We start from the raw sequence: 26,550 nt of genomic DNA, 5'->3' as shown, positions 1-26,550 counted from the left end.
AATATTAATAGCAATCCGATGTTCAATAATATACAATTACTTGTTGATTGTTTTTTTTTTCTTCTAAGTTAATTAAATTTGGTAATACCATTTTTTTTTTTTTTTCTTTCTTATCGTTGTGTTTAATTTAACTAACTATTTATTCTCTTCCCACTTAATTATATGAAAAAAAGATAAATTACACCTACTAACATTTAGAGAGAATAAACAAATATATAAATAAACACCTAATATGTATACTAAAATATGTATAATTATGTAATTGAAAATTTTGAATAATTACTCAATTCATTAAAAATAAATAGTATAATTTAGTTCATATTACTATGAAATTATAAATAAAAATTTACCTAAATTTTTTTTTTATAGATTAATATTATTTCAATTGTCTCTAGTATATCAAATTTATTCAAAAAATAATAATAATTTGAAAATCATTGTGTTAAATTATGACTAAATATATAGAATAATCATAAAAAATACCACAAATATTCCAATTATCAATGCCAGTTTTGTATGATTATTTATTATCCTCAACCATGTATAATGTATTTAAAAAAAAAATCACATTCACATTAAGAGAATTGGCAAAAAAACATAAATACAAAAAAAATATATATCAACTTGGCAAAGACACGCCAAAGTGTCTCTTAACTTTCATAATAGTATACTCTTGTTAGCATACTTCATTAAGCCATAGTTAGATAATTTCATAATTATTATATTACCATTAATATCATGTGACTTTACAATGTTGCCCCTACTAAAATTGAATCATAAATTTTATTTTATTTGTTCCTCAATTCATTCTCATTCTATATTATGAGATAAAGGGTAGTAAAATGGAGGGTATATTCATTGTTTATTTTAAGCATAATTGCCAATTTGTCACAGTTTGGGAATTTTTTTTTTTTCTTTTCTTGGGGTGTCAATGAGAATTTTTTCAAAAATAAATCATGCATAATGTATGAACAAAATGGTTCCAATTTATTAGCAAGAAATTAAAAGAAGTCAATGATGGGTTAGTTAAGTGGTTAAAGACCCGCCCTCCCAGTGGTCGTATATTAGTAATTTAATTCCCACCCCATAGTAATAAGCTACCTTCCAAAAAAAAAAACTAAAATACTCGTGAATAGTATTCTTAATAAATATCACAATTTTAAACATTTTTTTGTGTTCATTTAATTATTTTATATTTATTACTTAATATCTGTCTTCTTAACACATCCAACAATAGCATGATGAATGATCATATAAGGAATTAATTTATATGGTTGAGAGTTGACCCAACTTAAGCTTGCCAAGTTTCGTCAAATGTTCAAACTTTATGGAATGAGTATATTATGAAATCTACTAGTAATTTGTACACAAATCTAAAAACTAATTAGTTATATTTTTTTAATAAATTATTATGATTTCATATATATTAAATATATTACTATTTTCCTCTATTTGATATTTCTCTATACCCTCGTATATGGCTACTCGTGCATTTGCACAAAGAAGTTTACTAAAACGTCACAAAATTGTCTTCATTTTAATACAATGCCAAAATTTTAAATGTGGGTTTCACTTTTCCACAAAAACCTATATATTTTATAGGGTTTTGAAAAGACATGGAGGAAGGTTAGCATATCATTTTATCAAACAAACTTTCTTAATGTAAGAAAACTTGTCTCCAGCTTTCCCATTCCTATCAACAAAACAAATCATACATTTGAGATTTAATGGAAAACAAATTTTTTTCCACCCTTTTTTTCCCACCCCACCTTTATTCCAACAAACAAACGCAGCTTTGGTGAAAATAAATAAATAAACAAATAAAAACTTTTTTTTTTTGTGAGAACAAAATAACTCCTCTTAAATGCTAGAATATCACTATATCAGGAAATGGAACTTAAAAATTAAAATCCTATAAGCCAAGCCCTAATGGCTTGTGCATCAAGGTTATTGGTTCGAATGTTGGATAATTGCATTCGCCTAACACAAATAAGTGATAAGGAAATTATTATAAAAGGTCACCTAGTTTCTCATGAGAGAGAGATCAAGAACTAGGAATGGTAGCTCCAGCATCAACAGTTGTGGCCACTGAATTGCCGGAATTCTGTTCAGCTTCTTTGATAAGTTTCAAGATCTCTTCTTTCTTTGCAACCAATTCTTGCATCTGCGTCTCAATCTTTTCCAGTTTTTGTTTTAGTTTTGCTGGATCCTTCTTTTTCTTCTCCTTATCTTTCCCACCACCTTCTTTGTTTTCCTCTGCATGCTTGTCTTTCTTCTTCTTATCCTTCTTGTCTTTTTCTTCCTTAGTCTTTCCATTCTCTGCATGTTTCTCTTCCTTTTCCACCTTGCTTGAAGCTTCATTTTCTGTATTGGTTTCTCCCATTTGAGCAGTAAGAGAGCTTCTATCTCTGATAAAAATGAAAAGAAAAGGTAAAGAAAAAACTGATCTCTGTAATTGACCAGAGATGTGTAAGCCTTTTATATAAATATGTTCAAAATCCTTCTTTCTTCTTCTTTTTCTCCCAAGTAATTCTGACCTTGTAAGCCATGACACAATTAGTCTCGATAAAGAGTGGATTTCGAGCGCGAAGTCGGTTAAGCCTATTATCACAATTTGCTTATTAAAAGCAAAAATGACCCACTAATCACCATGGATCACAAAATAAGTGAGAAGGTAATGTCACATTGTATGCTACTAATCCATAAAATTGGTTCTTATTAATTGTTGGTTGTCTCGAGTTCTAATCAATTCGAATCTCGAATTCTACCATCCAACATATTGATGCTAATGGCCTGAATAAGTGGATGTCTCATATAAGCAGAGGAGAAGAAACTTACAAAACTTACAAGAATGCCTCGTGCATATGGAGAAAAGTATTATTATCACAGTTTGAGGATTAATGTGTATATACTTGATTTACTAGAAAAGCCCTTATCAGCTTGAAAAATTCTTCACTAATTTTCATTTCCAATCCCGAAAATCGATAATTTTTTTTGGTTTCAATTGAAAATGCAAATTAGAGAGATAATCGCAAAGAACTCGCATTTGGGAAATTATTAATCAAAATGGTGTCGAATTTTGAGTCCTTCTATTTAGCATATCGACACCAATGACCTAAAAAAGTGGATGTCTCGGATAATAAGACGAGGAGAATAAACTTACAAAACTTACGAAGATGCTTCATGCATTGGAGAAAAGTATCGTTACCACAAGTAAAGGATTAATGTGTATATACTCGATTTACCACAAAAGCCCTTCTCCACTATAAAAAATCTTCACTAATTTTCATTTTTGATAATAAAATTTCAGTATTAAGTAATGACATGTAAAAAAGTGTAAAATCCAAAAAATCTAGATTTTTTTTTTATTTTAAAGTTGAGGTTCATTTGAGCCGGCTTGGGCGCACCTTGATTACATCATCAGGACTCAGGAGGAGACGTTGTCTGCAAGGATCGAATCCACTACATCTCCACTGAAAAATATGGATATGTACCACTCTACCAAAAAATTCAGATTCTTTTTTTGTTTTGAGTTGAAAATGCAAATTAGAGAAAACAGTTCAATGAACTCGAGTTTAAGAATCATTAATCAAAATGATGTCAAATTTTTAATCCTACCATTCAACATATTGACACCAATGACCTGAACATGTCTTGTATAATAAGCAGGAGAGAAGAACTTACAAGACTTACAAGATGCTTCGTGCATATGGATAAAAATATCGTTATCACACTTGGTGAGTTTAAGGATTTATGTGTCTATACTCAATTTACCAGAAAAGCCCTTATTCATTTGCAAAAATCTTCACTAATTTTCATTTCCGATAAGAGTTTTGGTGTAATTTCGGCAATAAGTAGTGACGTGTCGGAAAGTTTAAATCTCGAAAATCCAGATTACCTGAGGCGAAAATGCAAATTGGAGAACAGCGTAAGGAACTCGCGATTTGGGAATCATTAATCAAAATGGTGGTCAGAGGAGAAGGGTTAGTAATTGAAAACGAAAGTAAAATTCGAAAGGTAGATGAAGAAGTGAGATCACTGACACCAGCTTTCACCGCTCCCACTCATGTCATCACTCGCATATTTTCTCAGCTTGACTGTATCGATCTTCTCCAATGTTCTATCGTCTGCAAGTAAGTCTCTTTATCTTGTTCTCTTGAATAGAGCAGTTCCCTAGTTTGGATTCAGCTGTAATGGTGATACTTTAGTTTTCCACATGCTAGACCTAATCTTTGGCATATCGTTTTTTTCTTTGCTCAAACTGAAAGAATTATTTGACTTTAATGTTAAGCATTGTCTGAGCTCGAAGAAGAAATTATTGTTTCAATTAATTATCTGAAAGATCTGGAAGCTGAAACGATAAAGCTCACGGCTTTTCTTTTTTGTTCCCCTTTCCACTCCCTTTCTATGGTTGACTTGTATTATCGCATGATTAGCGACAGGGGTATCTCTTACTTATTTTGGTCTCTCTCTAAGAGGAAGGCGTTGGCTGAGAATGCACCTAATTCTAGAACCTAGTGGACGACAAAAACAGAGTCAATCGCTTTACCAAAAGCTTGCACCTTTGGTACTGTTAAATTAGTACTTCGGATGGGTTTTTTTTTGGGGGGTGGGGGTGGAGAGGGACCTACCTGGGTAAATTGGACAAATTGTTTAAACTTTGTTAACTGCTTTTGCTTTAGTGTATTGAGAATGTGGATGAACAATCGAAACTGAAAAGTACGACAGTGTGTAACAAGGGACAAGGTGTTTGTGCTTCAAGTTGGATTTATGTAAGAGTTTTGGTATAGATTAAAAGAAGTTCTCATCTCCTCTGACGCCTTTCAGGGGAGGAAATGTTTTTACTAGCATTTATGAAAAATGAAACATTTATCAACTGGGTTTATTTCTTCTAAATGAAGTTCTATGATTACATTACCTTGTTGGTGACAAATTCTACTGTAATATAATTTTCATCCTAAGATATAGTTCGATTCCAACGTGGAGGGGGATTTTTTCTTTTAAATTGCTAGTTATAAAGGTTAGAGATTCGGTGACGAAGTTGTGAGCTCCGTCCATCTAGTTAGTTCTTTGGAGGAATTTTTCTTTGAATTAAGGAAGTAAATCAACAATTGAGATTCAAGAATATAGGGGAGACATCTAAGATTTTGTAGATTCTACAAGTGGGTAGATTGGGTGTGTCAGTGCTGTGTTAATAGAACTTTCAGGTTATGGATCACAAAATACCTTGTTGTGTTAGCTCTGCACATAATGGAGGTTTACACCGAATAGATCATATGCTTAATTTTCTGTCAGTAAATAGTGAGATGCCTAATTATTTCTCATTTAAGGGATGACACTGCCTCTGAACTCATTGAACATGAAAAGGAACCTAGAACAATAAGACTATAAAGATGCATTGATGTTATGCTTTGTCATGTTTTCTCACATCCTGCCCTTTGAATTGTCATGAAAATTCAGAGGTTCTTACCATTAACATATACTAATAAGTAGTGTGTGGTGATAAAAGATTAGTCATTGTCGAATGCATAAAGTGTTTATATCTCTCCTCATCCCCCAGTTAACCAAAGGAAGGAAAAAAGAAAAAAGAAAAAGAAATTTTTTTTTTCCCTTCAATTTCTTGGTTTATGTGTACTAGTTGGATTTTGAGTGTGACCAGGCACTGGATCAATTTAAGGAGTGGCATGCCTCCAGCTCTGCAAAAAAACATTATATTACATGTTATGCAGAGATTCCTTTTGAATGATTGACTTTCAAAATGTTTGTCTTTATTTACTATAAAACAGTTTCAATTGCGCCAGAGAGAATAATTTGCAAGCTCATTTTTACCAAATACTGAATTACTGATCACTACTCCTCAAATCATTCAAGAGAAGATAAACATGAATCATGTACTCCATGTCTACATTTTGATTATCTTGCTATACCGAAGTGTTTGCCATGAAAGCTTCTGGGTTCATCAATTGTCACTCCAGACCCATTTGAAAGCAAATGAGGAAGGTTAACAGAATCAAACTCTTTTATTTTATATGATGATTGTGCAACATCTAGCTGTCACCAATCTAAGCCAACCTGGTCACTGTTTTGGTCTCTTTTTTTCCACCTGTAGTACAAAAAAGCTGCTTTTCATTGACAAAAGCTGAGGTTTCTGCTTGTTCTAGCCTTTTAAAGAGGTAAATCTCTAATACCCATAATCTATCTGACTACCTAAAGGTGCTTGTCATTCACAAAGCTGTTATTGGCTGAGGTTTTTGCTTGTTCTAGCGTTTTGAAGAGGTAAAGGCCTAATACCCATCATCTATCTGACTACTTAATGGTCTGATTTTTCAATAGATAGGCGTGAGTTGCCGGACATCTCATGTTCTTTGGATTAGGACCTCCCATTGAATTTGGACCCCATGAAGGTTGCCAATCCTGAAGAGAAGCTTGATTTCTTAACAGGTAGGTTTTTGGTTTATATAAACTGGGTCCCAGCTCCCAAGTGCCAAGACATGATAGAAGAAAACTAGTCTCAAATCACTGGGTTGGATGGTTAGTAGTTGAAAAACAGCTTGGGGAAAGAGATTTTTAGGTTGAGACATTTCAGCTACTGTATCTATTATGCTTAGTTTCTTCATGATGGTGCAAACCCTTACTTTATGTTGTCTTGAATATGGGCTCAGAAACATCACTCCAAGTGGCTTGGTGACGATGCAATGTATTGCCCTGCGGTTTATTTATGCGCTTGTTCTTTGTAAAGTGCATAAAGGTCTTCTTGCTTTGGTAACATCTTTTACCTTTCAAGATGAATAATTGTCTGCAGTGTCTGTGCCTGCTGTCCTTCCTTACGTTGATCCAAAATTTATTTTGTATATATTTTATGTTCTTCTTCTTCTTTTTTTTTTTTATTTTATTATTATTATTATTATTTTTATTATTTAAAATTTTTAAAATTTTTAATCTTTTTTAATATTTTAAATATAATTTGAATATATGTGTGTTGTGAAAACCAATTTCCCCTAAAATTGTTTCGTATATATATGAAAAAAAAGAGGAAAATTCTTCCATATTGTTGATTAATTTCTTGCATTAGGATAGGCCAAAGTTGCCAGAATGGCTGAATGGTTTTGTCTACAACTGACCTTCTAATGTTAATGGTTTTGGTGGAATTAAAATGTATTAGCTATCGAAGCTATTTGATGATTATAAATATATAGTCTTTTCAGGATATTGAATAAAAGGTATGTAGTCCACCTTCTCAAGGACTACTTTATTTTTTAGATCTTTGTTTCTTTACCAGAAGAATTTCCCTGAACATACATAACTATTATCTAGTAATGGAAACAAGTAGACTTTGATCGAACTGAGTCTGAATTCACCCTAAACCAGCCTTGAAGTGGGCCTGGAAATGGCAATAGACATACTGGTTTTAGTGGTGTAGGAGATGGTGAAAGTAACCTAAAACAGGGTTTGAGAATATAAAATTAAAAGGATTATAATATAACAAAGGGGCCATTTTTCCATGATTGGTGAGAACAGTAGAGATTGGTTTTGGTGAACTGATAAATTAAGAAGATTAATGATATCTGATCTTCATAAAATTTTTACAGATATAGTAATAACTTGTCTAAGGTGACATCTTGTTTTCTTGGAGATTAAGAGCTGCAAATTCCTCAACTAATGCATTAACTGAAGTAAAGGTAGAAAGAAAAGTTGAAATATATATGCCAGAGCTTCTTCTATGAAGTGAGGTAATTTTTATGTATTGTAGATGACCTGGCTATGTTTCACGGTTTGTTTGTTGATTTGTCTATAACTTATATATCCTTCTTATACAGTAGAGGTTTTGAGCATAGGTATTAATACCAGAATGGCTGCATTTTTTATTTCTTGTTGTCTGCAAATTCCTCATGGATGTTTGTTGGAGACAGTTTAAGGTGGCAATGCCCTTACGAAGGGAATGGGATTAGATAATGCATAAATGTCTTACTTTTTTGTTTTATTTCCTATTTGAAATTTGCCAAATTTCACTGGATCCATTTGTGCTAAAACAATCCTACATTTTAAAGCGTCTGTTTGTGAAACCACTTAAATGTTTTGTAAAGGTCCTTGATAAACCCAAATCTGAGCCGAACTCTCTCAGCTAGTCTAACTATATTAAGTTGGACGGTTTTACACCCCCCCCCCCCAAAAAAAAAAAAAAAGGACGGCTAACACCAACCTAAGGCCAATTGAGGAGTGGGTCAATCTAGCCTGCCTTGTTGCCATCCTCAATATGATCACAGACATTTATTCCAATAATAAACAAATAATTGCACACACAAAATATTTATATAATTATAAACTAGTAATTCTATTAGCAAAATAACTGTTGCTTAGTGCTTTATTATGCCTAATGGATCCATATTAGTTTATTCTGAAACATACGTAGAAGGAAAAGAGAATAGGGGTGTGAAAGGTTTCTTCCCCCCACCCCACCCCCCCCCCCCCCCAAAAAAAAAAAAAAAAAAGAAGAAGAAGAAAGAAAAACACACAAACACTTATCCTCAGAAATTAACTGAAAAAGAAAACTTATCTAGAAAGTGTTACCTGTTGAAAATAAGCTGTTAGAGTCAAGTGTAACCAAAATACGTTTTAAGGTGGAGATTATTTTCCTTTTAGTTTGTATCGTTAGACAGATCTAGTAGGTATTCACTATATAACATATCATACTATCATACTAGTAGTACTATAAAAGCACGAATTTATAGAGGATGGCTACATTTTTTCTTCCAAGAATACCCTCAAATATTCATTAAAAGGTTATAATTAATTATGTCCAAAATCATAATTCTGAATTCTTTCCTCACTTCATTGTAATTAATTCTCGCCATTATTTCCCTCCTTCCCATTTCTCCCAAAAAAAGAAAAAAGAAAAAAAGAAAAAGAAACTAATTTACTTGATTTTTTCCTCTCCTTCCCATTTGAAAGAAAATTAATTACCTGATATCTTCTCATGATTATTTCTCTCCTTCACATTTCTCAAATAAAATATAATTACTTGATATTTGCTTTCCTTCCCATTTCTAACAAAATTAATTACTTGACATCTTAAATCCGATGTCTCTCTTTTTCCCCCATAAAACAGAGGTCTCTCTCCAGTTAATTATTAATAAATAAAACTCTTTGTATTCTTTTTTTCCCCCTCATATACAAGAAACCATACTAAATTGCTGATTTACAAGAGAATTGTCACATAAAACATTCCCTTATGTAGCAAATTGAAGAATGTGATAGATCCCCAAGGCCCAATCCCTCTTCAACTTTAAAAAAGAAAAACAAGGAAAACCCACATAAAACCAAAAGAAAGAACCAAAAAAGAATAAATAAATAAATAAAATATAAAATAAAAGTGATGGCTAATATAAAAAAATGACTAATAATCAAGATACACATATGGCTGATGTAAATTGTTTCAATTAAAAGATAGAACTTGTCCAATTTTAGTTTAGAAAATATGCAATGTAAAAGTGAACTGCATGGTTCATTTTACTAATCATATTCAAGTAGATACCACCACTTTCATTTGCACGTGTAACCTTACTAGTAAACTAAATTGCAACTATTTAGTTTTTGAATATGTATCTTCCACTTTGACTGTTGTGGATATGCTTTGAAATGTGTTATAGGAATTGCTTGATTATGTAGCCAGCATGATTTTCACACTTTTATACCATTTTTGGATCCATCCCATACAAGACAGGAAAAATAAAAAAGTAGTGTACCCTTTATATTTAATGAGTCAGTGATGTCATTCTTTGATTTCTTACTTTGATGATTTGTGTGTTCACTTGAAGTCATAAACTGAATACCTTGAAATGGAAAATCTTGGAGGATTCTCATTTTGAGACATCTCTCAGCAATAGCACAAATTTGTAATTCGTGTCACAGTTTGTTGAACAATTTTTCAGGCAGTGGTACACAGATTCTGCGGAGCTGCGGGAGGGCTGGAAGAATGAATATTTGGAGTCATGCAACACGCTTGGGCTAGGGCTGAAAAGGGAAACTCACCCCCCATCTACCACATGTTCAATAAGAGGTCTGCATAGTTGGTGTCCTTGAATTTATAATTTATTTTGCTTTCCAACAAAAGAAATAGAATATGACATAGAATTTCAAGGTTGAAGGTTTCTGTAATTACCACTGAATCTCTGATAGTAAGAAGATGGAATTTCTTCATTCTTTTTTATAATATATTGCTTCTAGGTTGTAAATATTTGGCAGGACTGAAATGCCATTGATCTACTTAAGTGAATATAAATTGTTATGTCAATACAAATATGTTTTTGGCATTTTGTTCATATGCTCTTCTTATTGTCTTTTTAGTACCCCTTTTTGTTGACACTGACACTTGTGGTTTATCCTCCCAATTAGACAGTTAAGTTTTTCACAGGGCACCTGGACGGCATGCAACACTAATTTATAAAGCCCTGTGTTCCCTCACGACAAAAGTTTGCCTATTGCTACTAAGACTAAGAGCATCGATTATGTCCAATGATGTTGTCATTATCTTTGAACCCTTTGTGAGATACAAGGTGTAGTGGCTTTTGAGGTTAGTAGGAAGGTGCTAATGTCTTAACTGCCTCTGACTGCACTGTGTTGTCCTTAAAAGCTGATCAGTGAGGAGAGAAGTTATGGTGGAACCCCATCTGCCAAAGCTAAAATATGAAGCTTTATATGGCACAATGTTATGACATGCCATGAAGAATTTTGATCCCACAGGTTCAGACAATAGTTAGCAATAAGAATATAGTTCAGAATAATCAGTAGGATTTTGAATTGATTTCCACCCTTGGTTTAGGATTCTACTTCTTGAATGTTCATGCAAGGTAAATCAACAGTCAGTATATCTTGGTTCTTTGACTTGTGATTTCATGCCAAGTGCAGAGAAAGGTTTTAACTTTCCATTCACAATGAAATCATGATGGCAATCTTAATATAAATTCTTTGCATTTATTCATCTTTTTCTTTTTCTCCTTGTATAGTACAAAGAAGGTTGTATAAAATAATTACGGTCCCCATGTTTCATGTTGAGCCTTTATTGTGCTTTTCCTGGTTTTGGAATCATTTGCCATTGCTGAGGGGGAACTACAATGCTAGCAGCAAATAGTAGGATAGTGCTATCGGAATTGCAATAAGCAAGCCAAGGATTACCCTGCAACCAGAACGAGTACAAATGGCATGAGTCTGATGGTAAGATGTAGATGTTCTTATGTCGAGTGGAGACATTGATTACCCAGTGCTCAGGATGCTTGGATGCACATTATACTCTTTTGCAAACACAAATGGGACGATCCCTTGAGGAAGAGCTGCCTGCAATAGCATTGGACATATTTAGCCTTCTATCCTGAAACTAGATAGAAACATAGATAGGTAAATTAGAACTTGAGAGCTGTGCATGTACCTGCAAGACTGCCACCTTGAACAGTTTACTCCTCAGTCCAACAGCAAGGGAGGAGATTGCCATTAGAGCAGGTCCAACCAGAAATCTTGTTCCCATGGCTAAGGTTGCCATCCAAGTCCCACAAGCTATTATTCTAGTCTGTGATGCCATGAAAAGACCTATCAAGTACCAAAAATTGAAGGGTTAGAAGGTAGGATCTGTGTATCGAAGATTTCATCCCATAATTTACGTAGCTTGGCGGCTAATGATGCAAAACTTGCACCTAAGCTGAACATGGCCATGCCAAGTCCCCCGTCTGACAATATTGATATTGACTTTTCAACAATCATCGGTAGATTGGTTCCCCATCTGCAACAAAAGACTCTATGCTTAGTGAGTTCCAACATTCTTGTCTAGGTGCTCATAGTGTTCTTCCTTGAAGTTTACCTGAAGTGGATGAATGCCCAAATGAGTCCAAGAAAACTTGAATAAGTATTTGGATTGCTTAAGAGCTTTCTCCCCACTGTCATGAGAATCTGTTTGGTTTTTAGTTTTCTTGTGGTGGTGGCTGTTGTTTCATCCCCCTCTTTCTGTTCTTCCTGTGGAGCTAGCGGTTGCCCTTAAAGCATAAAAAGTGAACCAATAAGTTAGTTCAAAATTTATTACCCTAAAGCAAACAGGAAATCCAATTGTTGTAGTTCGCAGTCTCATAATTCTCATATGTTGTAGGTTATAAGTTATAACTAAATGCAAGAAAATGTAGCAAGCTCAAATGTTCATGAATATGCTAGTGGTTTGGCCCCCTAAAAATATAAAGCATTCTAATATGGTAATGTGATGATTATGTCTTAGAGCAAATGTGTGGTTGTTGGATTAAGCCGAAAATAGAATCCAAATTTGTTATCAGACATGTTGGTGATTTTTCATGTGACCATGAGTTGGGACCCTCCATATACTGGTCCCATCAGTAAGATTTCCTATTGTGAAATTCATCCCTGTCATATTATCTTCACACTGAAATAATGACAGAGAGCTCCAGCTAGGAAATTCTCAGAAGATGGTTTGTAGGTGGGGCTGGAAGGCTGGGGTTGGATTTTCAAAATATAGCTATATAATTGACTACTTATTATTCAGAACAAATATGCTCTATTGAAACGTCAACCATGAGCACCTACCAGTGGCTTCTAGTGACGGAGTCACAGAGACTGCTTTGGCGGCCCTGAATTCATATAGAAACAGCAGTAAATTGTACCAAATTAAGCTTTGTAAGACAATTATCTGTGCAAGCAGGGCAGTTGCTTCATCGCCATACATAGCTTTCAGCAGTGGAATTCCCAGGATCAAGGTGTTTGGAAGTGTTGACACGGAGAGACCAGTTATAACCCAATCTAAGTTTCCTCTAGAGCTAAGTTTGTTGAGGACTGCCAAAAGCAGAAAAGCAAGAACTTTTTGGAGGGAGTCTGAGAGCATGACTTTCAGGTTAATCTGGTAGGGATTAGTGGTTGAGATCACATGGAAAGACAACAGTGGGATGGAAAATTTTGCCACAAACTTGTTTATGCCTGAACACTGTTCCAAGGTGAAGAGCTTCCACCATTTTGCAGACATGTAGGCTAAGATCATGGCAACATACAAGGGGATTGACGCTTCCAAGACATGATAAACATCAGCCAGTGAAATCATATCATCTACTGTTAAGGAGTTAAGGTAGGCTGTGGATTTTCTGTGTTGTTTCCTTTATATGAATTGTTGGTGTGTGTTGTGAACTCTTCTGCATTCCCTAGATGGGATTGTTGGCTTGTTGAAGGTAAAGACATGAATGGCAGAGAATCTCTCTTGACAAAGTAAATACCTTCAGAACAGTTCACTAGTACCTAGAATGACCTTGGTTTTTATGTTTTTTTAGGGTATCTCAAGGGAAAAATGCAGCTAGTCTCTAGTTTTGGTAGAAAAAGCATAAACAAAGCAAACAAACTCTCTGGAGGGAGGTGTTGAACTGAAATTAGTTGTTAATATTGATTAACAGGAGAAGGGTAGAGTTGATGCTATATTAACAGGTGAAGAATGGAGCTGATGGGGTATCTGGTTTGCCACCCACACGCTTCATATATGTAGAAATTATCCCTTCATGCTTGGTTTAAAATTTTGCTTAGGCTTTGCTCTTCATCATTAGAATGACTTTCTTCTTTATTTTTTATTTTTAAAAGTTACATCTTGTGCTGCACACATCATGTGAAGCGGCGGAGGGTATGCTATTGCCCTTATATTTCATATTTGTCTGCTCATATAAAATGACCTCTCTACCCATTGTTTATGAAACCATTGCATCTTCATTTGATCACAGAACCCTGTCCCTGCTAATTTAATGAAAGGTCAGGCTATATTTTTTCATCACCAAAAATAACAAAGTTATAACTTTCCACCTTAGGTCATGTAGCTCTTTTCAACTTTGATACCTACCTGATTCTTTCCTGTTGAGGAAATTACATTTCTTAAGAAAAAGAGAGAAAGTTGGGGGGGGGGGGGGTTGGGGATAAATCTAGGATTCTATATGACCGGCCTATCAATCATCAGACTTACATAGACTCCAGAAGAGAATTTGTGATTATACAAATCATTTGTTGCTATTTCTATTGAGGTAAGTTATAGGGGTACTTAAGTCATTCAGCATGATAAAGAATTTGTGTCTGGAGGTATACAAGCTCTAACCATCCGGTCCATTTCCTTCTCTTATGTTTCCTAAACAGGTTAATTCCCGAAATTATCCTTGGTCCTCTACTTTACTGAAAGGCTGGTAAGTGAATACTTATTCTCTTCTTACCTTAAAAAAAGGGAAGGAAAAAAAAAATGAAAACTTATTCTCTTCATTTTCTTTTATCAAAGAAGAGAGGAAGAACCGAATAAAGATGTGAATTGTAAGGGAAGTAAAATGAAGTCAAGCGTTAGTAACAGTGGGGGCAAAGAATGGAATTTTTGCTACAAATGGTCTAAAGTGGAAGGATCATTGTGGTGTCGGATTTGCTTTTAAATCTGACAATTTGGGCAAATCAGTGCAGGACTGTTGCTCTTTCCTCAAGTTCACTTTTGTCTTTGGGGAAGAAGAAATCTCAGCCATCAATGGCTTCTGTGATTAACTTTGGATGACTTGGGCATCCCTAGCTAACTGCTGGAACTAGAATGTCTTTTTGGGGTTGAACTTTAATGCACAACATTGTGCTGCTGACGCTCCATTTCGGATTTTAACACGTTTGAAATGGATGGTCTAAATTAAAATCTTGGTCTAGATTTGATCTCGACCGTCGGCAGCACATGAATGCACAGCATTGAAGTTCAATCGGTTTTTTTGGGGGTTAACCTAAGAGAAATTTCAGAAGCAAAGAAGTTGGGAAAAGTTCCAACATTTGTACTATACTAGTTGGTTTCCTCTACAAACAAACACCCATTTTCTCTCTGTGCAGACTCCGCTAGTTTAATGGGCTTTGATTGATTTTTGGGCCCAAAATGGTTTGACCATGGAGGCCCACTCATTTTCCTATTTGGGGTGGGACTGAAGCCCTTTTGTCTTGGAAGCATGGTAATTGGTTGGATCGGCCTGGTTCAACCGATTCACACTCCACCACCTCGTTGATCGGTCAAGGTTTGGCCCATGACTCCTGGAGTCATAAGAATCTCTCTGCTTCCGATCAGTGCGGCTGCAATTTTGCAACTTAACTTCTGTGGCCTCTTAACAGATTTATATTTTCATGGTATTTACATTGAAGTTGAGTTTGGTCTTCACGAATACTGGTCCAGATCATCTTGAACCGGTCCTGGTTAAATGGAATTGTCTTTGTTTTTATAATAAAAATTAAATTTTTATTATATATTTACCCTTCAAAAGCATTATCATTTTTTTTCCTCTTCTCTCATGCTCATTATCATTTTCTAACAATTTTTTATTTTAATACACGAAACTTATTTTTCATTTCATAATTTATTTTTGTCAAAATTCACCAAATCATTTTTTCATTCTTGACCAGTAATGAATTCTTGTATTTAATTCATTTTAAATTGGCATAATAGATAATGAGAATTGATACCAAAAAGAGACTATGACTAAGACCATTCTTGCCTTAACTAACTAAAATTCTTATTTTTAACACTAATTCATTTGGAAATAATAGCAAGCCCGTCCATTGATTTATTTAGCCCAAATCTGTGTTCTAACTCCATGTTAGTCAATGTTGAATTGGACCGTTATTTTTTGGACGTCCAATTGCTTCGATTTGAATTGTCTAGAGGATACCTTATGTATATCAAAAGATATACAATCAAATCTATTTCTCAATTCAATAGAAGCCCAAAGAAGTGAACATGTTATCCCAAGCAAAGTCTAGAGATTTAAACCCTAGTCAATTCAGATCTCTTTCACTAGAGATGGAAAGAACTGGTAACAGAAAGAACGAATAAATTCATCCGTCCATTAGAAACCGAGTACAAAAGTAGAAGAAAAGAACAAAACATTTACTACAATCATTATCAGTTTATCAGCACTCACTAGTGCCTTCTTGATCAAGTTAACGAGTGCAAACCCTATCTCAAAGAGTCTGATCACTATCAATCCTTGTCAATGTTCTCATTGGTATTTTATTTCTAATTCAAATACTTTGGTCTTATTTTATACCGTCCATTCCTTCAAACTCTTTTTCTGTTGCAGAACCAATTTTTATTAAATTTATTTTTGACAAAAAATATACTATTCATTTCCCTCTAGATGAAGGACACATGTCCATTAGTTACATCCAAAGGTTGAAGTAAGATTTAGACTAAACTTTTGGATGTGATATATGGACATGTGTCCATAATTTAAAAAGAAATGGGTGGTCCATTTCTTAAATTCTTTTATTTATTTATTTTTTTAAAAGTTGAGGTTCATTCAGGCCAGCTTGTGTGCACCTTGATTACATGGGGAGATACTGTCTGCAACAATGGAACCTACGACCTCTCTACTAAGAAGTATGAATCTCTACCATTTTACCAATCCTGCATTGGATGGAAATTATCTCCAAAAATTGAAATTGAAATTTTTAAAATTGAATAAAAAATTAGATGGAAATCCTCTCCAAACTATAATAATGTCATTTACCAAAATGGACATGCTGACTGGACATAATTGGCAACGTATACCAGCCAGTTCGGCAGTTGAATGCCTCGTCGGATGCGGTGGCAACGAAATAGACGATCTCTTCCATAGAAATGAAACGTGATAAATTCTAAAAGGTTTATTATTCGGAGTTCGAACGTTGGTGGTTTTTTTTTGGTAAAACGTTGGTGGTTGACCAGTTAGAATTCACGTAAAGTTCTGAACCCAAGAAAAACAGATCTTTTCAGAAAACAGAAATGGAAAAAAATAAGGAGAGTACAGTTGCTATTGACAAGTGTTACAATACAGAAAAATTTCAGCTCATGTAATTGTGATTTATATCTGGAGCGAATCTCACTAATTCTCTCTGAGTTCTCTGTCATTTTCGTCTTTCAGATTAATTAATCCGAGTTCACTGCCTCACTCTGCTAATTCTCTGATCAGTTTGGTTGATCCAATATGCCTACCTTAAAACTAGATGTACTTCACGTTGGGTCTTTAACGATTCGTTCGAAATTACAGCAACCAAAGCAACCAAAACTATCCTATTTGAAATTCTCTCCTGCAAAGCTAGCCTTCAATGGCGGAAGCATCTTCAATTCCAAGCCACATACTTTTCCGGTGATCAGGGCTGCTACTTCTATTGATACTGCTACCTTGGAGACCTCTGAAGCTTCCGAGGTTACGTTTCAGAAGACTTTCACATTGACAAGTACTAAAACGGTATACATACATATATTTTTATTTCTATTTTAAAGAAAGGAATATAAAAATCTTGTTTTTCAGTTCTTTGGATTGTTCTGGAAGACGAGGGTTTGCAATTTACTCAATTGGCGTTGTTAGGTGGAAGGAAAAGTATCTGTGAAATTTGAGAAAGGTAAGGATGAAGAGAATTGGAAGCTTACAGTAGGATGCAATCTTCCAGGAAAATGGGTTTTGCATTGGGGAGTAAATTATATTGATGAAGTTGGCAGGTTTGAATTGTTTCACTGCATTCTTCTTCCAATCCGTCCTTTTTTGTTTTTTATTTTGAATTTATGTTTACCTTTCAATAAGAAAATTGGATTAAGAGAGTTCAATTTGAAGTACGTGTTTCTATGTTTAGATTACTACTGATGTTTGCTCTTTATGGATATTCCTCTTGACGCCTTTATTTTCTAATTGGCAGGGAATGGAATCGTCCACCACCTGGAATGAGACCCCCTGGTTCTATTGGCGTGAAGGTATTCATGTATGGTGCTTTTGGTGGAGATGGGTGTATGGTATCTAACGGTTATCACTCATTTGGTGTCTTCAGGACTATGCAATAGAGACACCTTTGAAGAAGTTGTCACCAACTTCCGAGGGGAATGTGTTCCACGAATTGCAGATCAATTTTAACACCCACAGTTCAATTGCAACTATAAATTTTGTCCTGAAGGTTCCAACTTTTTGTTATATTAAGTTTAAAACACATTTTTACCCCTTTCTATATAGTGTTTCCATGTTTCACCCTTGGATTTTGGGGGTGTAGGATGAAGAAACTGGAGCTTGGTGTCGGAAAAAAGGGAGAGATTTCAAAGTGTTCCTCACGGACTACCTTAGTGAGGATAGCTATCTTAAAAGCAGCGAAAAAAGCTTTAGCATATGGCCAGGTTTTGTGTATTCTGATATGCATTGATTTTGTCAACTTTAATTCATCCATTTCTTTTTCAATCAATCATTTTGTCATTGCTTGGTTTTCAGTAGACCAAGTTTCTTTAAAATTAAGGTAGTGTTGTGTATTCTGATATGCATTGATTTTGTCAACTTTAATTCGTACATTTCTTCTTCAATCAATCTTTTGTCATTGCTTGGTTTTCAGTAGACCAAGTTTCTCTAAAATTCGATCTTAATTTTATCTAACATTTACATTTGAGAAAAAGAAAAAAAAAGGAAATCTTGCCATGAGACTTTCATCACCGTGTCATGTTTGAAGGAATGGTAAAATAAGTTATAACCTCTTTTGCTTGAGTGGGGAGACCATGATGCAAGCCTTAGTGGCAAGTCATGCTTATTGGACCATCCATACCCAACATTGATATTACTTGGTTGAAAAAGTGAATAAAAAAAGTTCAGAAAGGGAGAAAAAAAAAAAAAAAATCCATAAGGTTCATTAGCATCATCAAAGTACATTACATTCAGTTATAGCTGATCATTGTTGATGTTTGGCAATTCAATTTTATGTATTTCTAGGCCAATGGACTGGGAGATCACATGCTGCTACACTACCTCCAGTTTCTCTGTCTCCTAAACTTTTGCATGAAAAGGCATATTCATTAACTGGAACGATTAATTAAAAAAGAAAGTTATTTAGTCAGTACATTCAACTTCTTTACTAGAGAAAGTGAAGTCATAGTTCAAATAAAATTATAGTAAATTAGAAATTTAAAGTGAATTTGTAAATTAAAGTAAAAGTTTATGTCCTAATGAATCGTACGTTAGAGATATTGATAACATACATAGAGTTAATGGTATTTCATAACTAACTGATTGAGCAGCAGCTAGTAGGCCACCTGAAATGCCCTTCATCTTTAACAGATATCCATAAGTTTCCTTTCCCTGTCCATATAAGAGGGGAGATGAGCAGATGGCCAAGAAAGTGATTTCAGGGGATTTGGCAACCACTGAACAATGTCTTGGATTGAGATGAATAAGAGTTTGTGTTCATCATGGACACTACAGTTTTTCTGTTGTCTCAAATAAACTGAGTTTGTTGTTTATACTTGATGAACAAGTGAACAGATCAATTACATAAGTTTTTCATGAATCCCAGGAGCTCTTAGCCAATTGTCGACAATGCTTTTCAAACCAGAAGGTTCTCAGCCTAAAGATCAGGATAACAGCAGTGAACCGGTGGATCTGAAGCAAAAAAAAAGGAATCTTCAAGGATTCTGTGATGAACATTCTATCTTTAAAGAAGTTCGTGTTGAAAGTTATATGACTGTTTCTGTTGCAAAAAGCCTGGATAAGGATAAGAATATTGTTCGTTTAGAAACTGACATGCCTGGAGACGTAGTTGTTCACTGGGGAGTTTGCAGAGATGATAGTAGAAGGTGGGAAATTCCAACAGGCCCTTATCCACCGCAAACCAAAATGTATCGGAATATGGCTTTGCAGACTTTGTTGCAGGTATTTAAATCTTTTCCTACATGTGAAACTACATTATATATCACTAGCTTTTAAATCCTGAAACTTTTTTTTTTTAATCTTTTATATTTTGGGTATGGTGTGTGTGTGTGGGGGGTTGTTGGGGGGAGGATTTTTAGAAGAAGAAAAGAACGATACAATTGCAAAGTAGCCTAGCCAAAGCGAGGACCCAATCAAAGCAAACAAAACTACCAACAAGAGGAACACATCTAACAATAAGAAAAGTGAATCTATGGGGAAAAAAAGGATCAAGTTTTCCAGTTTGCTGATTGCACATGGTATGTGGAGAAACTAATGGGATGACTCATTTCTGTGAAAACTAGCCCTCTTAGAAATCTTGTTTCCCCTGAATTTGTTACTGTAGAGTCAAACTTGTTAATGTAGTATATTTATGTAATCTTTAAGAGTTACAAATATAATTAGACTCAAGGAAGTTTAGAATTTTTTTTTTTTCTTCGGTACAGAAGGAAGTTTGGATTTACTTCTCCATCTAGTTATGTTGATCAACTCTAGCCTAAAAAGTTATTCTGTAATTTTCTTGGAGTAATATCTGTCTGGCAGCTACGAAAAAAAGCATATGCCATAAATAAACATATTCCAATTTTAGGCAACCATTACTCATACTGTTTGGAAAATTTGACTGTTCTTGTCTCTATATGATGGAGCTCCTGCACTCTTTGCGACCCAGTTGAGTTCTTCGTTGTATGGCCGAGTGATGCAGTACGGTATTTGAATGATTAAAACAGTAACCAATCAAGATCTTTTCCCAGGGAATGAGTTTCAGATTTGACAGACTAAGTATGAAGCAAAATTCAGATTGCAAAAAAAAAGAAAGAAACAAACTAATATCACAATGAAAATAACATGAAACAGGGACAAAATAGTTCTTCAAATAAGGATAGAACTAGGAACCAGATTTGAGTTAGGCTGAAGTGTAGATTACTAACATGAAAAAGAATGGCACCATGAGATCTGATATCAAGTAGATGGCAAATATGATGGTAACCGAAACAGAAAATGATCACTAAAGTAGGCTACATAGAAGAAGAAAGTGTGGGAACAACATGGGGGAATTGATAAAACAATAATAGCAAGAAAATAATACCAGGGCTTCACACTGCAAGGTGGATCAATTGGATCGTACCAACCTACCTTGATCAAACACAAGGTTTCTCTATAGAGAATACTTTGAATTCAATTGATGAGTGAGTGATCCACCCTCTTACATAAGTCCCTCTTAATAGCCATTCTAAAGAGTATAGATATAAACATTAAATGCATCATCCAACCTCTAGCTAACACCCACCTATCAACCACTTGCTAACTCTTGACAAAGGAAAACTTCTTTCGACAATGAGTCCTTATTATCAAACTACAACCCTTTTATTGACTTAGATGAGTTTCTTCAGAACTAGACTTGGGCTTAAGTCTAGATCATGAAGATCATAATATGTAGCGGAGTTTAACCATAGTTGTCATGGCGACGAGGCGATGCAAGGCGGTTTAGGCTAATTGAGGCGATGAGTCGACGAGGCGCCCTTCGAGGCGCTTTTGAGGCGGTTGAGGCGTTTTAAGTGAAATTTTTAGTGTACATCTCATTCACTCTAAATCTATCATATCTTATATAATGAAAAAAAAAACTAATATTAGACTATCTCAAGTCATCCAACATACTACAAACCACACATAATAGGTCCTAAATAAAAAGTCGCGAGAAGAAAGGAAGAGAAGAAGTTGTTTGTCGCTGGCCATTGCATGCCGGAGTGTCGTCACGGGAATGGAAGAGAAGAAGAGAGGAAGAGATTAGGGATTAGAGTGAGAGTGAGAGTGTGAGACTTGAGTCAAGAACTTATTCTCTTTCGATTTTGTTTGTTTTTATTTTTATTTTAACATTTGATCACATGTAGCGTCATTATACATATACAACAACAACAACAACAACAATAAGCCTTGTCCCAACTAAATGGGGTCGGCTACATGGATTCTTGCCCTCCAATCAGTTCTGTTCGAGGCCATGCTAGATACAAGGCCTAAGCTATACATATCCTAAGCTATACATATCCTTTCTCACCACTTCTCCTAAGGTTATCTTAGGTCTACCCTTAGCTCTTCTAGTTCCTTCAATATGGATTATATCACTTCTCCAAACAAGAGCATTTATAGGTCTCCGTTGAACGTGGCCGTGCCACCTCAAACGACTTTCTCTAAGCTTATCACTTATGGGAGCAACTCCCAGACCAACTCTAATATGATCGTTTCTTATCTTATCCATCCTAGTTTTGCCACTCATCCATCTTAGCATCCTCATTTCTGCTACACTGAGTTTATTTATATGATTCTTTTTAACAGCCCAACACTCTGCACCGTACATCATAGTTGGTTGAATAACGGTCTTATAAAATTTTCCTTTAAGGTTTAATGGAATACGCCGATCACATAAGACCCCGGACGCACCTCTCCACTTCATCCACCCTATTTTTATTCTTTGGGAAACCTCATCCTCTAAATCACCTCTTTTACTTATGATTGAACCTAGGTACCTAAAACAATCACTCTGAGGAATCTCTTTATCGTCAAGTATCACCACTTCATCATCTGCCCGATCATGACTAAAGTTACAAACTAGATATTCTGTCTCGATCTACTAAGTTTAAAGCCTTTTGATTCCAAAGCTACTCTCCATGATTCTAATTTGGTATTAATCCCCACTTGGGTCTCATCAATCAACACAATATCATTTGCAAAAAGAAAACACCAGGGGACCTCATCTTGAATGTCTTTGGTTAATTCATCCATTACCAGTGCAAATAAATATGGGCTTAAAGTTGACCCTTGATGTAGCCCAACTGTTATTGGGAATTCATTACTTTGTCCCCCACATTGGCTGAACAGGGCAACACGGTGAAACGTGCAGCGCGGTGGAGAAGGCCAAGTGCAACCAGTGGGCATACCACCATCTCCCCCATTACACAAGTGTATCAACGAAAGAAGAAACAGAGAAGAACAGCAGAGACATTGGTTGGAACATGGCAGAACATAGGTGAAACAGGGGAGATGTGGTAGCTACACCAGCAGCAGGTGTAGAGAAAGGCCAAGTGGCAACCCAGGAGTGGGCAAATACCACCATCTTTATTATGCACTAAAAGACAGAACTGTAGACCAGATGGCAGCAGGACAGTGGATAAGAGAATCAAGTTTGTTAGAGTACTAGGGGATGGGAGAATAATATAAGGGGAATAGCCGAATAGTAAGGGGGAGGAGGAAGAGGAGAAAGGCAAGTTGATCTTGCGGGGAGAGGGAGCCTCTCAGGAGAAGGGTATAACCTTCTGGTGTTAGTTGCAGCTTTACTTTATTTATGTTTTATCATTCCAAGAAATAGTTAGCAGATGAATAGAGTCTGTTGTAGTGATTCAAGTTGGATTGTCATCTTAATATATATGCAATGATATTCAACTTCTTCATCTGTTCATATTCTTTGTTTATCAATCTGAGTAATCTTTGCTGCTGTTGAGGAGTTTGGTAGGGAGATAAGTTAGGCTAGTGAGAAGGGGTCCTAACATTCTGGTATCAGAGCACGTCGACTCAGGGAATGGTAAGAAGTAGAATGGAGTCCAGAGTTGAATTATTGGAAGACAGTGTGAAAGACCTGCAAACCCAACTCGCATTGATCGACTTGAAAATAGACAAGGTAGAACAAAGTCAGGTGGCATTCATGAGTGAACTGAGAACATACCTGGCAAAAGGAAAAGCCCTAGAGATCGATAGTCCATCGCCTGAAATTACTATGGGAAGGCAGGCTGAAGCGGCACCAACATCCGTGAGGGATTACTCGCAGAGTGCTGTCGTACAAGAGACACCGCAAACCACAACTTCCTTAGGGTGTCGTGATTTCTTTCCGAGGTATCTGGAGTTACCTATTTTCAATGGCGAAGATCCAAATGGATGGTCGGCTAGAGCGGAGAGATATTTCGGGCTACAAGGGCTCACCGATGCAGAGAAGTTACAGGCAGCACTGATTTGCTTCGAAGGACCTGCAATCGGGTGGGTACAATTCCGAGAATTACAAAATCCCTTCCATACATGGGAAGAGTTGAAGCAGGAGTTGCGAAAGCGATTCGGTTCATCACAGGCAAGAACACCACAGGAGGCGATGATGGAATTGCGGCAAGGAAGCATGGTTGCTGAGTATCGCAACCAATTTGAGGCCCTTACCGCCGCTGCCGGAGCTAAGGAAGAAGAATGGTTACAAGGGGCATTTTTGTCTGGATTGGGCGATGAAGTTAAGGCTGAGTTGCGCTTATTTCAACCTAAAAATTTAGCCCAGGCAATGGATATGGCCCAATCCATCGAGTCCAAAAACGACACCCTTCGTGGGCTTAAGAAGATCCCAGTAGCGCAGCCCATTAATGGTTTGGGACAGAATACGGCCCAGAGGACGGTATCGCTGAACCGCACAAACCCTGTAAGTTCACGGTCCAATCACTCAGGTCCAGTGACTCAAACCAGTACCGGTTCGAATGTGGTGAATCAAACTAATGTAGGGCAAACCATAGTGAATAGTTCGTCGTCCTCAAAGGGGGTCTCGTCTGCTACATCCGGCGGAGCAAGTAGCAGTAGCAGCGGCCGTAAATGGTTGACACCTGAAGAACTAAAAGTGAAAATGGATAAAGGCTTATGCTTCTGGTGCGATGGTCCCTACAGTCGTGGTCACCAGTGTCCATTGAAACAACTGAAGATTCTGCTTTTCCACGAAGACGAAACCCAGGAAGGAACAACGGTACTCGCAGAGACACCTATCGAAGTTGGGGAAGAGCCACCTGAGCCATTGACAGAGACTGAACTATCATACACCTCTCTCGCAGGGCTTTATTCACCCCGTACGCTGAAATTGAGAGGGTCGATCAAAGGAAATCCGATGGTGTTGCTAGTAGACTGTGGCGCAACACACAACTTTATTTCACAACAACTGGTACAATAGATTAGGTTGAAGGTTGAAGGGAAGAAGCAATTTCAAGTCACTTTAGGAGACGGTAAGCATGTACAGGGCCAGGGAGTATGTCGTGACATTACCATACGCATCGGAGACGTGCAGTTTGTACAGGAGCTCTTACCATTCGAACTGGTGGAATCGATGTCATTTTAGGGGTGGAATGGCTCTCCTCTTTAGGGGATATTCAGAGCAACTGGAAGCTCCAAACTCTGAAGTTCAAATGGGAGAACAAACCAGTGACACTAAGAGGGGATCCTGCACTACTCAGACTGGAGACGTCTCTACATCAATTCTGGAAGGCAGCACAACAAGAGGGTAGTGGAATGTGGCTGAAACCTATGCAAGCAGATGTTTCGAAGCCAGTAAATCTTGACAGCAGAGTTAGTGCTTTACTGGAATATTTCAACTCCCTATTTGCAGAACCCAGGGACTTACCGCCAAGAAGACAACAGGATCATTCGATACGTTTGATCGAGGGCAGTAACCCACCAAACCTCAGGCCATACAGGTACCCACATTCACAAAAAAATGAGGTGGAGAGATTAGTCGGTGAGATGTTAGCTGCTGGACTAATTCGACCCAGTGTAAGTCCATATTCCAGTCCAGTGTTGTTGGTGAGGAAGAAAGACGGAGGATGGAGGTTTTGTGTCGATTATCGGGCACTTAATAAACTCACTATACCCGACAAATTTCCTATTCCAGCGATAGATGAGTTGCTTGATGAATTAGGAGGCGCACAGGTATTCAGCAAACTCGATCTCAGATCCGGGTATCACCAAATCCGAGTTGCTGAAAATGATAAAGAGAAGACGGCATTCCGCACACATGATGGACATTACGAGTTCCTCGTAATGCCCTTTGGGCTTTCAAATGCACCAGCAACTTTCCAAGCACTAATGAATGAGGTATTCCGCAAATACCTACGTAAATTTGTACTAGTGTTTTTTGATGATATTCTTGTCTACAACAGTACCATGGAAGATCATTTAGATCACTTACGGTGTGTTTTATACATCTTATCACAAAATCATTTGGTAGTGAATCAAAAAAAATGCTCCTTTGCTGTCACCACATTGGATTATTTGGGGCACATAATTTCTGCTGAAGGAGTCTCAGCAGATCCACAAAAGATCCGCTGCATGGTCGAATGGCCACTTCCGAAGAATGTCCGGGCGCTTAGAGGATTCCTTGGTCTCACGGGGTATTATCGGCGATTCGTTCGAGATTATGGGAAAATAGCCACCCCACTCACCAAGCTGTTGAAGAAAGATGCTTACCAGTGGGATGATTTAACTACCACAACCTTTGAAGCACTGAAGGCAGCAATGACTTCCGTACCTGTACTTGCTATGCCTGATTTTTCGAAAGAATTTTTGGTGGAAACGGATGCCTCAGGCGTAGGGTTAGGAGCTGTCCTCATGCAAGAAGGGCATCCTATCGCCTATTGGAGTAAAGCCTTATCACCACGAGCCCGCGCCAAATCAGTCTATGAGAAAGAGTTAATGGCAGTGGTGTTATCAATTCAAAAATGGCGCCATTACCTCTTGGGAAGACACTTCAAAGTTCGTACCGACCAAAGGAGCCTCAAATATTTATTGGATCAAAAACTCGTGGCTGAAGATCAGCAGAAATGGATTATGAAGTTATTAGGATTCGATTTCGAAATCCTTTACAAACCAGGGTGTGACAACAAAGCTGCCGACGCACTATCCCGGCAAATGGAGGGCCCAATCCACTGTTCTAGTCTATCTGCAGCAATGTGGGAAGGTGGAGAAGAATTAGAAGCTGAACTTCAAACATCTAACCACTATAGGCAGCTGATGCAATCATTACTTAGTGGTTCGACTGCATTTTCAGATTATAAGTTGA

At 36.5% G+C, this 26,550-nt stretch overlaps 2 protein-coding genes across 3 annotated transcripts in view; one reads left to right on the top strand and one right to left on the bottom strand.

Annotated features, from left to right (window-relative positions):
- The first annotated feature begins 3,844 nt into the window (after positions 1 to 3,844).
- LOC149006791 (alpha-amylase 3, chloroplastic-like) overlaps positions 3,845 to 26,550 on the top strand; it is a 54,307-nt gene continuing 31,601 nt past the window's right edge. The window contains exons 1-9 of one of the 2 annotated variants that reach the window (XM_089164701.1): positions 3,845 to 4,133; positions 9,910 to 10,057; positions 14,149 to 14,195; positions 16,920 to 17,246; positions 17,367 to 17,497; positions 17,692 to 17,746; positions 17,821 to 17,943; positions 18,037 to 18,157; positions 19,318 to 19,673. In XM_089164701.1, coding sequence (XP_089020827.1) covers positions 16,983 to 17,246; positions 17,367 to 17,497; positions 17,692 to 17,746; positions 17,821 to 17,943; positions 18,037 to 18,157; positions 19,318 to 19,673 — 1,050 coding nt within the window. In that variant the 5' untranslated portion in view covers positions 3,845 to 4,133; positions 9,910 to 10,057; positions 14,149 to 14,195; positions 16,920 to 16,982. Of the gene's footprint in view, positions 4,134 to 9,909; positions 10,058 to 14,148; positions 14,196 to 16,750; positions 17,247 to 17,366; positions 17,498 to 17,691; positions 17,747 to 17,820; positions 17,944 to 18,036; positions 18,158 to 19,317; positions 19,674 to 26,550 lie in introns of those variants that run through there. The other variant, XM_089164702.1, reaches the window with a different exon arrangement.
- PIN8 (Auxin efflux carrier family protein) lies at positions 11,057 to 13,220 on the bottom strand. Its single transcript, XM_089164703.1, has 6 exons — positions 12,577 to 13,220; positions 11,849 to 12,020; positions 11,685 to 11,770; positions 11,423 to 11,580; positions 11,255 to 11,331; positions 11,057 to 11,173 (listed from the first exon to the last, which is right to left on the bottom strand). Exons 1-6 carry the CDS (start codon positions 13,082 to 13,084, stop codon positions 11,107 to 11,109), a joined length of 1,068 nt encoding a protein of 355 aa, XP_089020829.1. The 5' UTR covers positions 13,085 to 13,220; the 3' UTR covers positions 11,057 to 11,106.

This window comes from Hakea prostrata, chromosome 8 (genome assembly GCF_041222555.1).
Source record: "Hakea prostrata isolate BN-2017 chromosome 8, UWA_Hpros_2, whole genome shotgun sequence".
Classification (NCBI taxonomy): Eukaryota; Viridiplantae; Streptophyta; class Magnoliopsida; order Proteales; family Proteaceae; genus Hakea; species Hakea prostrata.
This window is presented reverse-complemented; position numbering and strand designations above follow the sequence as displayed.

Excerpts from the sequence above, each read along its gene's own strand:
- PIN8 (XM_089164703.1), bottom strand. The coding sequence starts at position 13,084 with ATGATTTCACTGGCTGATGTTTATCATGTCTTGGAAGCGTCAATCCCC. Across the intron at positions 11,771-11,848 it reads TGGGCATTCATCCACTTCAG|ATGGGGAACCAATCTACCGA; the intron begins GTAAACTTCAAG and ends CTTTTGTTGCAG. Across the intron at positions 11,332-11,422 it reads TCAAGGTGGCAGTCTTGCAG|GCAGCTCTTCCTCAAGGGAT; the intron begins GTACATGCACAG and ends ATGCTATTGCAG.